Here is a 12,728-nt window from a genome sequence, read left to right on the forward strand (position 1 = left end):
CGGGGCCCTGTCTGAGGCGGGAGCTGAAGCTGCTCGAGTCCATCTTCCACCGCGGCCACGAGCGCTTCCGCATTGCCAGCGCCTGCCTGGACGAGCTCAGCTGCGAGTTCCTGCTGGCTGGGGCCGGAGGGACAGGGGCCGGGGCCGCGCCCGGACCGCATATCCCCACTCGGGGGTCGGTGCCTGGGGATCCCGTCCGCATCCATTGCAACATCACGGTGAGGACCCTTGCGTGCGCCTGTGACGAGGGTGGGGAGGGGGCTCGTCGGGGACTAGAGAGCTCACCCCATACAGTTTTTTGCTGTCGAAGGACTTGGGAGGCCAAAGCCCCTCCCGGGGTTTAGCTCCTTTTCCAGGTTACAGTGGCTTCTGCAGCTTGAGGCTCTGCCATGCCCCTAGAGCCTACTGTTGACCCCAGGTAGCGAGGAACATCTCGACATATGGCTCGTCTCCTGTCCCCTTCCACGAACTCACCCACGTCCTAATGTTCACGATTTTGGTTTCTTTGGGCGTCTGCTTCACAACTTTACCATGCTACCCAGGAATGCCCCTTTTTCACTCCATTCTAATTACCTGGCTGGAGCCTTTTTCATTGACCCCAGTCGGAAGGACCTAGCATGGAACTCTGCACATTTTGGCGATGACCATTCTCACTAGTTCCTTTGACTTAGGATGTTACACCTGTGGGTTCTCTGCCCAGGCATCCCTCGTGCAGCCCCTCTGCTCTCTGAACTTCAAGTGATTACAGTTCATTGACTTCTTTGACTGTTTTGGGTTCCCTTTTATTCTGCTATAACTTCTGACTCTCTCAGCTGGTGGTAGTTACCAGTCTTCTCTCTTTTCCTTGTGGATTGCCCTGTTATACAGGTTGTTGCCTTTCCTGGTAAAGGTGGCAATGTGATGGGTATAGGCTACTCCATTTGTTCTGAGCAGTAACAGTTCTATTTCTCCCTAGCTAGCATCTTCCCACCCTAAGTACTCTATATTGGATTAGGAGACGCCTTCCATGTGTCCTGCTTTATTCTGCCTGGAGCAGGGTTGGTGTGGGGTAATTGGGAATGTCTGGTACTGAAAGGTATAGCGCTTACACCGGTTGTTATTCTTTGCTTTGATGATCTTCCTGCTGGAACAGCAAGGGAGCTAGTGGGCAGTACTTGGTCCAAGCAGGCAAACTGCAAATGGGAGTAGCCTGGGGAAAAGGCAGACTTGTGGCTTTGGTGGTGCTTGGGGGCTTGGATTTAGTTAACATAGTATTTTCTATCCTTTTAGTTAACCCAGGTCATAGCTTGGTTTGGTGGTGCCCTCCACAACTTTTTTTTTTTTTTTTTAAATCCTCTTCCTAGAGAAATTACCTTGGAAAAACCAGGAATGATTTAGTCAGGTGAAGATGGAAAAATTTTTGATATTTTTCTCTAGGATTGAGGGGTAGAGCAGGGACAGAAGTAAGATCTTAGTGGGAGTGGATAATGCTACCTCAGCAAGTGCAGAAATCTCAGGGTTTAATTTTATTCAGTTAAATTTCTGATTTCTCGAGGGTAACATTTGCCCCATCTACCTGCACTTTTGTGTTGTTAGAGAACATCAACTATCTTTGTCTCAGCAGAAAGTTAGTTTAGGGAGTCGTCAGCCAAATAGGGGTCCTTGTGGCCCCTGTAAAGGAAACTTGGGGGCCAGGGAGATGGCTCAGTAGAATAAGCACTTGCCTGGCAAGTGCAAGGGCCTGAGTTCAATCCCCGGTTCCGCAAAAAAAAAAGGAAACTTGGCCCTTGGTCTTAGGGGGTGTGGGGGGTCTGGTCAAGCTTTTGGCATCCTGGCTCAGGAATGCTGGGAATGTCAGCAGCGTAGGCTTCTTCCAGTCTGCCATGTGGAGCCCTACAGCCCACGTCTGGACTGAGAAGGTGGCAGGTTCCCAAGGGAGAGATGGAGGGAACTGATTTTTTTAGGGATTCTGTTAGGAACAGGGTGAGGAGCCTGCCTTCCTTCATTTCTGGAGATTCAATTAAATTTTTGTCCCTCCTTCCCTGGTGACCTAGAGTGTATGGGGGCTACCCTCCCATATTAGTGTGATTCTTTTATCCTCTGATTCTGGAGTTGGGAAACAGAAGAATTGGAGGATTTTGAGGTGGCTGTAAACTTACAGAGATTTCATGGTATGGCATGATACTTTTCTTGGATTTTGCTCTGGAGAAAAAAAAAGTTCCAGATTGTTGCCTTGAAAAGGTCCTCCCTGGGACTGGGTCTCTTCCAGTCTAGGATTGGTTGGGAAGTGCCTGGTTAGATACTGACCTGTTAAGCTGGGCTTTTGTGAATAGGGTTCGGGGGTGGGCAACCTGTGACTGCTTTCCCTGCTCTTTTCCCTCAGGAGTCATACCCTGCTGTGCCCCCCATCTGGTCGGTGGAGTCTGATGACCCCAACTTGGCTGCTGTCTTGGAGAGACTGGTGGACATAAAGAAAGGGAATACTCTGGTGAGAGGACTGTGGGATAGGAGCACATGTGTTCCTGTAAGGCTATGTCACAGGCATGCTGTTAAAGGGAGATGTGTTGGGAAAGTGGATGGTACCAAAAGCTGGACCTCTGGGGCAGGCTACTTGGGGGAGTTGCTTATTGAAGCCAGAGGCAGATTGCTGTAGTGAACCCAGGATAGGTTCACCAGGAAACTCATTTCCATAGCCACATCTTGTTTAGAGAACTAGGTACCAGGTTAGGAACTGAACTAGGAGCTTCTCCATGCAGCCATCCAGATTGGAGTGGGGAAGGAGTATTTGATGTCTCTGGTCCCCACTCCAGCTCTTACAGCACCTGAAGAGGATCATCTCTGACCTATGTAAACTCTACAACCTCCCTCAACATCCTGATGTGGAGATGCTGGATCAGCCCTTGCCAGCAGAGCAGGTGAGCTGCTGAAAGGTTTTAGGCCCTGATAACAGAGTTGTCTGGTTAAGAGCTTTCAGTAAGTATCTGTTTACTGAGGCAGATCTCCAATGGCTTTACCCCACCCCCCACCCTCTTACTCCCCAACACACATGTACAAGTTTCCCAGCTTTTCCAGATGGGAACCTCACTGACTGGAACTCAGCAGCTTCATCTCTATCAAACCCACTCTCAGGGGCAGTGTCCCTCAGGTTGAGAGACAGGATTTTTGCTGTTATCTTATCAATAGTAGTGGGTGGCCACTGGGGAGCCAGGTCCCTCATTTAGAACCAAGAATGCAGTATCAGTGTAGAGAAGACAAAGTAAAAGGGATTCTTAGGAAAGTTAAACTGGATTGTATGAGAAAAGTATCCAGAACAGCTGTTTTTCTCCCCTCTCATTCTTTGGCATAGGGTAGCAGGAGAATGGGCTGGTAGGGCAGTCATTCCCAGGGCTCTTGCTTCCGCTCAGCTCTGGCTGGCAGAGAGATGGCAACATTATGGGCAAGCACCCAGCTTTCAGACCTGGAGGCCCAGGGGAGTAGGTTAGAGGCTTTCCTCCTAGCCAGCTTCTGGAGCGCTAATCTCCATCTCCTCCCTTACAGTGCACACAGGAGGAAGTGTCTTCAGAAGATGAAGATGAGGAGATGCCTGAGGTAGGCTTCCGCTGGAGGGGCCATTGACAGGAAGCTCTTGCGATTGGCAGCATTGAAGGCCTGCTCTAAACAAAGCTCCAGAACCTTCCCTGGGTACCCTTAAGCTCCAGAACCAGGGAGGGAAAGATGTGAGAGGAATATAGACAGATTTACTGGCTTGAAGGAGTAGCCAGTGAGGTAAAGGAGATAGGAAACCACATGCAACCCTGAAAGTAGGTGCAGATCTGTCTGAACCAAATAAAAGTTTGCAGGTTAATTTCAGACTGTTTTAGAATTTTAACTGACTTGAGTTTGTGTCCTGGTTACTTTATAAATATTTCATTATATTATACATTATGTTAAATGAGACACCTAATGTGTTACTAGAAAATATGCTCCTATAGGATACAACATAATAGTTAAGATTTGAGCTTCAAGTCCAGATAGAGCTTGATTTAAGTCTTAGCTTTGCTAAGTTCTGATTTTAGGCATGGCAACTGACCTCCCTAGACCTTAGCTTCCTCAGCTGTAAGTGGAGTTAACAGGATATTGATATAAAATGAAGAACAAAATGAACTAGTGTGGAGCTCTCATGTGATAAGCATTCAGTCAGTAATAGCTGCTGATACAGTAACTAGGGGGTTGATGTGTTCTGCCACAGTGAGGGTCACTCTGGTCACTTTGTTTCTTAGTCCTGAAAATCGTGTTTGATTCTGTAACATTGTAAAGATCTTAAGACCTACAAAATGCATGATATCTGCTCCTCCCAGACAGTGAATGGCCCTGTGAACAGTACTCCCAACATCTGATGAGAGGCTAACCTTGGGTATGGTCTCTTCCCCCTGTACAGTGAACTTGCTCATTTAAAGCAGTGTGAAGAAAGAACTTATTCTGGCAGTAGGGATACAGCTCAGTAGTAGAGTGCTTGTCTAGCATATGCACAGCCATGGGTTTAATCCCCATTACCACACACATACAAACTGATTCTGTTCTTGACCCATCATTTCCTTCTGGATCTCCTTGCCCATTTTCATTTTCTTTTTTTCTTTTTTTTTTTTTGTGTGTGTGTGCGTGTGTATTTTAGGAAAGCGTCTATAGGGTGTTCAGGGTCTCACATGAGATAGGATAGTGATCCGCCTGTTTACAGCCTCCCAGGAGCTGGGATTAAGGCACTTGCCACTGCAGTTGCCTTCTTAGTGTGCTCTGGGAGCGGGGCACAGCAGTCCTTTCCCATTTTCATTTTGGCATTGGGTACCTCTTTTTTTTTTTTTTTTTTTTGTGGAACCGGGGATTGAATTTAGGCCCTTGGGCTTGCTAGGGAAGTGCTTAATCCACTGAGCCATCTCCCCGGCCCCACGCATTGGATACCTCTGATTGAGGTCTAAGTGTTTGTTTTTATGTTTAGTGCAGGGTCTATAGGGACTACAGGGTCTCACTACACAGATTGGACTTATTATGATTCTCCTGTTTTCATTTTCCTAAATGCTGGGATTACAGGCAGGTGTCACCACGCCCAGTCTCAGCATGCCTGGGGGTGGGGCCAGCAGGCCAGTGAATCAAGCCTCCCAGACCCCTGTGTCTATCTGAGCAGGCGCTTTTAATCCACTGAGCTATCTGGTCAGCCCTAGGTCTAATGTTTATAAAGAGATGATTTATCAGTTTTTTTCTTTAGGTCTAGGCTCTGAGGACTTCTGGGTACAATAGTTTTACCTAGTGATACATGAGCTTTCAGTCACAGTGTCAGGCCAAAGTCATTCTGCTAGAATTAGGCTAGATTTCTGCTTCCAGAGGAGAGGGGGTTTTTTGTTTGTTGTTTTTGTTTGGTTGTTTTGTTTGGTTTTTGTTTTTGCAGAACCGAGGATTGAACTCAGACCCTTGCGCTTGCCAGGCAGGCGCTTATTCTACTGAGCCATCTCCCTGTCCCCTAGAGGAGAGTTTGAGAGTCAGTTAGAATGAGGTCATCCTGGGGAAGAAAAGACTGAGTCTCTTACTATAGCACTGCTGCCATAGTCTGGAACTGAAAAGAGAAGAAATTTGCTCTGTTGTTTTTATTGTGGAGGGAATGGGCTGGGATCTTTTCCAGGGACAGGGAGATACTGTGTTGGTAAGACTGCTCCTGACCTTGCGGCTCCAAGCCAAATGGGCCTGGGAAGGTGACAGTCCTTATCCACAAGTTGTACGGTATCTTTTCTCCTGTTCCACTCCCACCCCACACTTGCTGCAGGACACAGAAGACCTAGATCACTATGAAATGAAAGAGGAAGAGCCAGCTGAGGGCAAAAAATCTGAAGATGATGGCATTGGAAAAGAAAACTTGGCCATCCTTGAGAAAATTAAAAAGAACCAGAGGCAAGATTACTTAAATGTACGTGCCTTGTAGCAAGAGGCTGGGCAGGGGGTTGGTTGGTGCACACTGGTTGGGAAGCATTAGCCATGAACTATCAACTGCTCAGCTTGGGTGTGTCTAACCCGTCTCTAAGTCTTGGGCAAACTGGTAGACTGTCCCTACACTCTAGCATGTATGTTTCTGAACCACACAACTGAAAAATATATCTTCCCTCCCTTGCAGGGTGCGGTGTCTGGCTCGGTGCAGGCCACTGACCGGCTGATGAAGGAGCTCAGGGATATATACCGATCACAGAGTTTCAAAGGCGGTGAGTTTGCCATAGAGAGGGGCAGGAGTTTGTTGTAAAGCATATATAATAATGACAAGAACAAGGGATCCTGGGACATGCGAGTGCTTTGGAACATTTTAGGCCAGGGATGGAACTCGTCAAGCCTTGGATTGGAATCTTGACCATCTGGAGCACTTGTCAAGCCTTTGGTCTTTCCTCTTGCATATGGGAGAGGGATCCACATGGGTGCCACTTGCCACTTGGGCTGTTCTAACAGTTTTTCTCCTTCCAGGAAACTATGCAGTCGAACTCGTGAATGATAGTCTATATGATTGGAATGTTAAACTCCTCAAGTGAGTGCGGACTCTAGGGAATCAAGGGGCAGTGTGAGTGAAGTGACCAGGTGGTTCTGGAGAGCAGTCCCATCCAGCAGTCCCATCTAGCCCGTTGAGGGGTCCCAGGAGTGGGTGTGGGCAGTGGTGTGTTCATCTGCTGCCAGGCTGAGGAGCGGATGCCCTTAAGCTCCTGAGCCAGGACCATGAATCTGAGCCCAAGCTTGTTACTTTGTAGAGTTGACCAGGACAGCGCTTTGCACAATGATCTCCAGATCCTCAAAGAGAAGGAAGGCTCCGACTTTATCCTACTTAACTTCTCTTTTAAAGTAAGACTTTCTCCTCCTCCTCCCTCCCTGGCCTAGCTGTGCCTGTCTGCCTGAAGACCTGTGTCGCTATGTGGATACTTCCTCCTTCCCTGATTGTTCTCTTTCTTTCTGTTTCAGGATAACTTTCCCTTTGACCCACCGTTTGTCAGGGTTGTGTCTCCAGTCCTCTCCGGAGGGTGAGTGGCTGGGCCAGGGGAAGAAGGTAAGGAAGGGCCTTGGGGCTTCTGCCAGACACAGCTCACTAACCTTTCTGGTGCAGGTATGTTCTGGGCGGAGGTGCCATCTGCATGGAACTTCTCACCAAGCAGGTGAGCCTGTCTCCTATTGCTGGCTGGACTGGCCTGGCCTGGCCTGGCCTGGCCTGGCCTGGGGTGGGGCTGGCCAAGCTCCTCCCTGTTGAACTCCTGGCATACTGTGGCCCTTTCCTTCTGCCAGGCAGACAGGTTGGGGCTATGCTGGGAGTGAGGGCAAGGGCCTTTCCCTAGGGGCCCCTGCCAGCCCAGAGGACCAGCACAAGGTTTCCCTGGAAGCTCTGTCCTGACTGGCTGTGTCCCTACCATCCGCAGGGCTGGAGCAGTGCCTACTCCATAGAGTCTGTGATCATGCAGATCAGTGCCACGCTGGTGAAGGGGAAAGCACGAGTGCAGTTTGGAGCCAACAAAGTAAGGGTCCTAGAGCCAGTGGGGTGAAGCGGAGCCCAGCATAGTCTGGGCCACTAGAGGTAGCCTGGGGGACCAAGAGGGTAAAGTCCTTGGACTGATGGCATTGGAAGAAAGGCTCTTCTGCAGCCATGGTAGGAAAGGAGTGGACCTTTGTGTGCCCCAGAGGGCATCCTTAGCTTAGTAGGTGGCCAGGTTTGCAAGGGGGTGCTGTGGGATTGCGGGTTGGGGGAGGACCTCTCAGAGCAACCAGACATTACCAGACCACCAAGCTGGGAGCTGGGTGGAGCTCCTGGGTCTTAGGGACAGTCAGGCCACAGCTAACTGGCCTCATCTGGTGACTTCTCTCCCCAGTCCCAGTACAGTCTGACAAGAGCACAGCAGTCCTACAAGTCCTTGGTGCAGATCCACGAAAAAAACGGTGAGGCTGGAGCTGGGTCCCAGAAGAGTCAAATTCATGCCAGGTCCGGGATTTCACTCCAGCCAAATAATGAGAGCCCCCCCTTGGTCCCTGATCTTACTGGCACTTCCCAGCCCTCTGGAGTCAATCTGGGGAGCTGACACCCCAGCCTCTCCTTAGAGAAGCACCAGTGGTGGTGGTGTTGCCCTCTTCCTGACCACCTTTGAAAAGCTTGTCCAACTCCTGACACCTCAGACTGAACTCTTTCCTTACACCCTGCAGGTAGCAAGTCTGTTTACCCCACCTCCGCCCCCCTCACCAGGAAGCCTCCTGGGATCTTGTGTGTAGCCTTGAGGTGTTGGTGTGGACGGGGTGGAGGTCCTTGCCTATGCCTCATTCTTCTGTATCTCTGCAGGCTGGTACACACCCCCGAAGGAAGATGGCTAACTGTGGAGTCACCCCTGTCCTCCCCCAGGCACCACTGGACCAATTACCTTTGAATGCTGTATTTGGATCTCACGCTGCCTCTGTGGTTCCCTCCCTCATTTTTCCTGGACGTGATAGCTCTGCCTATTGCAGGACAATGATGGCTATTCTAAACGCTAAGGAAAAAAAAATAAAACACACAAACTGTTTCAAGTACTCAAGACTGACTACAGACCAACCAACCACCTTGCTGGAACCCTTGCTAGCAGGCATTCTTATAAAGAAACTCTCAAGCCTCCTTATATTGCTGGAAACTCAGCTGTGCTCCAGACTAGAGCCTCCTTACCTATGCTATGGATTTTTAATTTATTTTCTCCTATTTCATGTACACTGCTTTTTTTGGTTACAGTGTATGATGGATGTGTATGAAAAAAATGTATCTTTGGGAAAACAATTACAGTTTGTTAATTTGAAGATGCTGGTCTTGACTCATCTTTATTTTTATTCCCATGTCCCGTCCCACCCAATCCCCTAACAGCTTGGGAGGTAGGAGCAGGCGCCAGGTCCACTGCGCTCAGTACCCTGCGAAGGCCAGAGAATGAAGTGAGCAGAAGCACCTGCCTGGTCCGCCCCGGCTCCCAGAAGCCTCTGGAGCAGCCAGCACTTGCCCTTGGAGCCCAGAACCTGGCCTGCCGCATGACTAGTCGGCTGAGGATGGTTTTGATACTTGGGACTGCTTTTTGCTTCTAGTCTCAGACTGTTTTCAGATTTCTAACGAAAAGAAAATGTGGAGGCTCAAGAGGCTACTTCATAGAAGTTCTTTAACATGATTGGGGCCAAGGCCAGCCACCAAGTATGAGTGTGGCCCTCTTAATTGCAGCAGCACGCAGTGTGTCCGCAGCCCCTGTGTTCCTGCTGCTTCCTTCCCTCCTGGAAGTGGTTCTGACTAGCCCTGGATGGTGATAGGCGGTCAGCTCTGATTGCCTCCTCCTGTCTTGCTTCAGTTGGTTTTGTGAGGAAATGAGAACAGCTTTGAAGTAAGTTCTGTGGCTTGGAGAATTCTGGGTTCCAGTCTTGTAAGGTGGGTCGTCTTGGCAGTGGTTGGCACTCAGAGGGGTCACCGTGGGCTTGGGGAGCTGTTTGGGGGTGTTGAGATGGAGCCAGTGGTGCTGTGCTGTGGGAACTTGCTGTAAAGTTGGGACGCGACTGTGTATCTCAGGCACTTCCTGCAGCGCCTAGTGAGGAGGCTCTGAGGACCAGCTCTGCCTACAGATTGGATAAAGCCTGGAATGAAAGGTTGGCACGTCAGAAAACCCAGGCCTGGGACAGCCACACGGGAATACCTACGTGGCCAGAGGAGCTCTGTGAGCCTGGGATGCAGCAGGTGGCCATTCCCACTGCCCCACCTCTGCCCACTCCCTCCACTTCCCTTCTTGAGAGATTTTAGACACATCTTGCTGCTTTTGGTGTACGGGCGCTCCGCAGTGCCACCCTGCTGCTGCCACTGCCCGCTCTCACCTGACTAGGGTGCTAATAGATGCTGTGGCTAAGGGAACGTGGGGGACTCATTCTGAAGAGCCGAAATCGGTCACCAAGGCCTCTCTGGCTTTCTTCTGAACTTACACCAGCCCTACCTGGCTGGAATGTAGATTGTGTTTTTAGTAATGTGTACTGTGAGCTGTCCTCTGTATAATGTATTTTGTAATGTATTTTTCTCATCTACCAAAGGATGAAACAAATAAAGATATTTAAATAGTTTGGCTCTAATAAACTTATTTAAGAAGTAAAGGGTCACTAGCTCAGTGAAGTAAGTGCTTTCCTGGCAAGCGCAAGGTCCTGAGTTTGATCCCTGGTACCACCAAGAAAAAAAAGCGGGTCACGATGACATAAAATACCAGCTTCTATGAATGAAGTATGTCATACTGACTCAGAAAACCCATTTTTCTTGGCCCCCTTTGACCTTAAACTTGAGTTTTAGACATAAAAAAGTCAAGTGTGATGGTTCATACCTGTATTTCCAGCACTCAGGAGGCTGAGGTAGGAAGATGGCTCTGAGTTCAAGTCCAGCCTGAACTGCATAGTGAAAGCCTACCTCAGAAGCAAAACCATATACAGCAATTTTCTTTTATGTAGGAAGGCAGGGAGACGAGATGCTCATTTAAATTGTCACCTCCTGACTGGAGTGCATTTGGGACCCCACCCAGCTTTAGAAGGCAGGGCAGGGATGGGGTGAACCAGGAGAGAAGCCATCATCCGAGAGCTGGGCCACCATTCTGTGCCTGAGTAACCACCCCATTGCTTTAACATTCTCTTCCTGATTCTACACTCGACTCCTGGAAAAGTAGGCAGTTGGCCCCTCTGTCCTCCAGGATCAGCCAGGGGGCCGTGTCTGTCTTGCACTGGGGTGCAGAGAGATGCAGGAAAGAGCTGCCTGGCTACCTCAGGCTTTCAACTTAAGAAACTCCTTAGGTTGGTTTTGTGTGTTTCCAGGGCAGGGAGACAAACACTTGGCTCTGTTGTGAGAGGTGAGCTGAAAGTAAAAGCAAAGTAGAAATCAAATCAATGCTGGCCCGCTCTGTTCTCTGATTTCAGAGGTCTTGAGAGCAAAGGTACAGGTGAGGGCAGGGCCTCTGGATGGGGGAGAGTGGCTATGTGCACCCCTTTACTTCAGCTTTTGGACCTCAGGGTATGCAGCTGGAGGAGCAAGAGGTCGCTGCTGGCCAGCAGCGCCCTTCCCCTGGGTTTGCCAGGTGAGTCTGCACAGTTCTGGACCCAGAAGCAGCGCTCAAGACGGGATGGACACAGGGCAGTGACCTTGGTCTTCCCCTTGAAACGGCAGCAGCACCTGCTTGGAAACAGTGAAACCTTAATGCCCAGCACTGAGGCAGAGAAGGAAAGTAAGGGGTGTGACCACCCTGGCAGGTCTCTGCTGGTTCCTGCAAACTCCAGCAAGCAGGGTAAAAAGATGATACAAGCTGAGAAGATGGGGTTGAGGGCATACTTACTAAGGGAGGAGACATTAGAGTGTGTGTGTGTGTGTGTGTGTGTGTGTGTGTGTGTGTTTTCAGACAGGGTTTCACTATGTACTTCAAGCTGGCCTTAAACTCACTTTGTAGCCATGGCTGGCCTCACACTCATGGCGATCCTGATCCTCTTTGCTCAGTCTCCCAAGTGTTGGGATTACAGGCATGCGCCACTATGGCTGGCTATTATTAAAATAATTACAGGATCCAGAATTTTTTCTATTTTGTATTCTCTAATGGTTGTTGTTTTCCTCAGACCAAGTTTCACTATGCAGTTCAAGCTGGAGTTAAATTCATTGGGTAGTCCAGGCTGACCTTGAATTCATTGCAATCCTCCTGCCTCAGCCTCCTGAGTGCTGGATTACACCTGAGCACCACCCTGCCTAACTTTAATAGGAAAATCTACAGACAGAAAATTGTGTTCATCTGACACTTTTGGCTGGAAAGATGGAGGTTAAAAGCAGAGGGCTTCACCCTGTCAGTGAGCCATGTGCCCATGTTGGATTAAGGCAGGGAGAAAGGTAGCCACAATCCACTGTTCTCCAAGAGGCCTTCTCCAACTCCAGCCCCCCTGCAGAAGCCCCCAAATCCAGGGCTGTCTGTAGGAGCGACAAGGCCAATTAGGTCAAACCTAGGTTCTCCCCAGTGATGTCTGCTCCTTGCTGTGAAGTGGGAGGAAGGACCTTTCACTCTTCTGAGCTTTTCTTTCCTCATTCACAAAAGGGCAGAAGACTGTCCAAGTCCACGCAGGAGATGAGTGTGCCTGGACAGAGGCCTCAGCTGTGCTGGGCACCCTGGCACTCCCCGGCTGTCCTCATGCAATGAGCAGAGGTGCCCTCTGGGTGGTGCTGTGTGACCGCCAGGCGCTGTGCCATCAGCTGCTCTTCCAACTCTGTGTGTGTGTGTGTGTGTGTGTGTGTGTGTGTGTGTGTGTGTGTGTGTGTGTCCTCCTTCCTCCTAACATGGTCCATTTCCAGGATGTGGAAGCTGAGGCTCAGTGAACATCCAGATCTGAAGGAAGAGCACCCCCTCGCCCCAAGGCCCCGTGCTTAGCTTTTGTCACTGGCTCTCAGATTCTAGTTTTATTCTAAGCAGAATCTTCTCCAATGAAGTCTTAAGCAAAACTCAAAGCACAGGGGCCAGGGAGATGGCTCAGTGGAATAAGCGCTTCCCTGGCAAGCGCATGGGCCTGAGTTCAATCCCTGGTTCCTCAAAAAAAAAAAAAAAGAAAACTCAAAGCACATAAGAGACAACAGCTGAGACCCTGTCTCAAGGGCATAAGGACTGGGATGCAGCTCAGTGTGAAGGCCTTGGGTTCAACACCCAGTACTGCAACCAAAAAGGGGCGCTACTCCACTCACATCATCTTAATTCATCTGACACTTTTTTTTCTTTTTT

The 12,728-nt window shown here is 49.6% G+C and overlaps 1 protein-coding gene and 1 pseudogene across 2 annotated transcripts in view; one reads left to right on the forward strand and one right to left on the reverse strand.

Annotated features, from left to right (window-relative positions):
• Positions 1–2: 2 nt before the first annotated feature.
• Ube2q1 (ubiquitin conjugating enzyme E2 Q1) lies at positions 3–8,781 on the forward strand (the record flags this gene model as incomplete). Its single annotated transcript, XM_004629807.3, has 13 exons — positions 3–218; positions 2,363–2,467; positions 2,790–2,894; positions 3,517–3,567; positions 5,771–5,911; positions 6,116–6,200; positions 6,454–6,514; positions 6,732–6,822; positions 6,940–6,998; positions 7,082–7,130; positions 7,389–7,484; positions 7,836–7,902; positions 8,297–8,781. Coding segments are annotated over 13 exons (1,158 nt in total), but the record flags the coding sequence as incomplete, so codon positions are not given.
• A 57-nt stretch (positions 8,782–8,838) lies between these two features.
• LOC101577412 overlaps positions 8,839–12,728 on the reverse strand; it is a 26,920-nt pseudogene continuing 23,030 nt past the window's right edge. Inside the window, exon 2 of the transcript XR_002820831.1 lies at positions 8,839–8,889. The product of XR_002820831.1 is annotated as a 60S acidic ribosomal protein P1 pseudogene (transcript). The remainder of the gene's footprint in view (positions 8,890–12,728) is intronic.

This window comes from Octodon degus, unplaced genomic scaffold, assembly GCF_000260255.1.
Source record: "Octodon degus isolate 3935 unplaced genomic scaffold, OctDeg1.0 scaffold00032, whole genome shotgun sequence".
NCBI classification, from domain to species: domain Eukaryota; kingdom Metazoa; phylum Chordata; class Mammalia; order Rodentia; family Octodontidae; genus Octodon; species Octodon degus.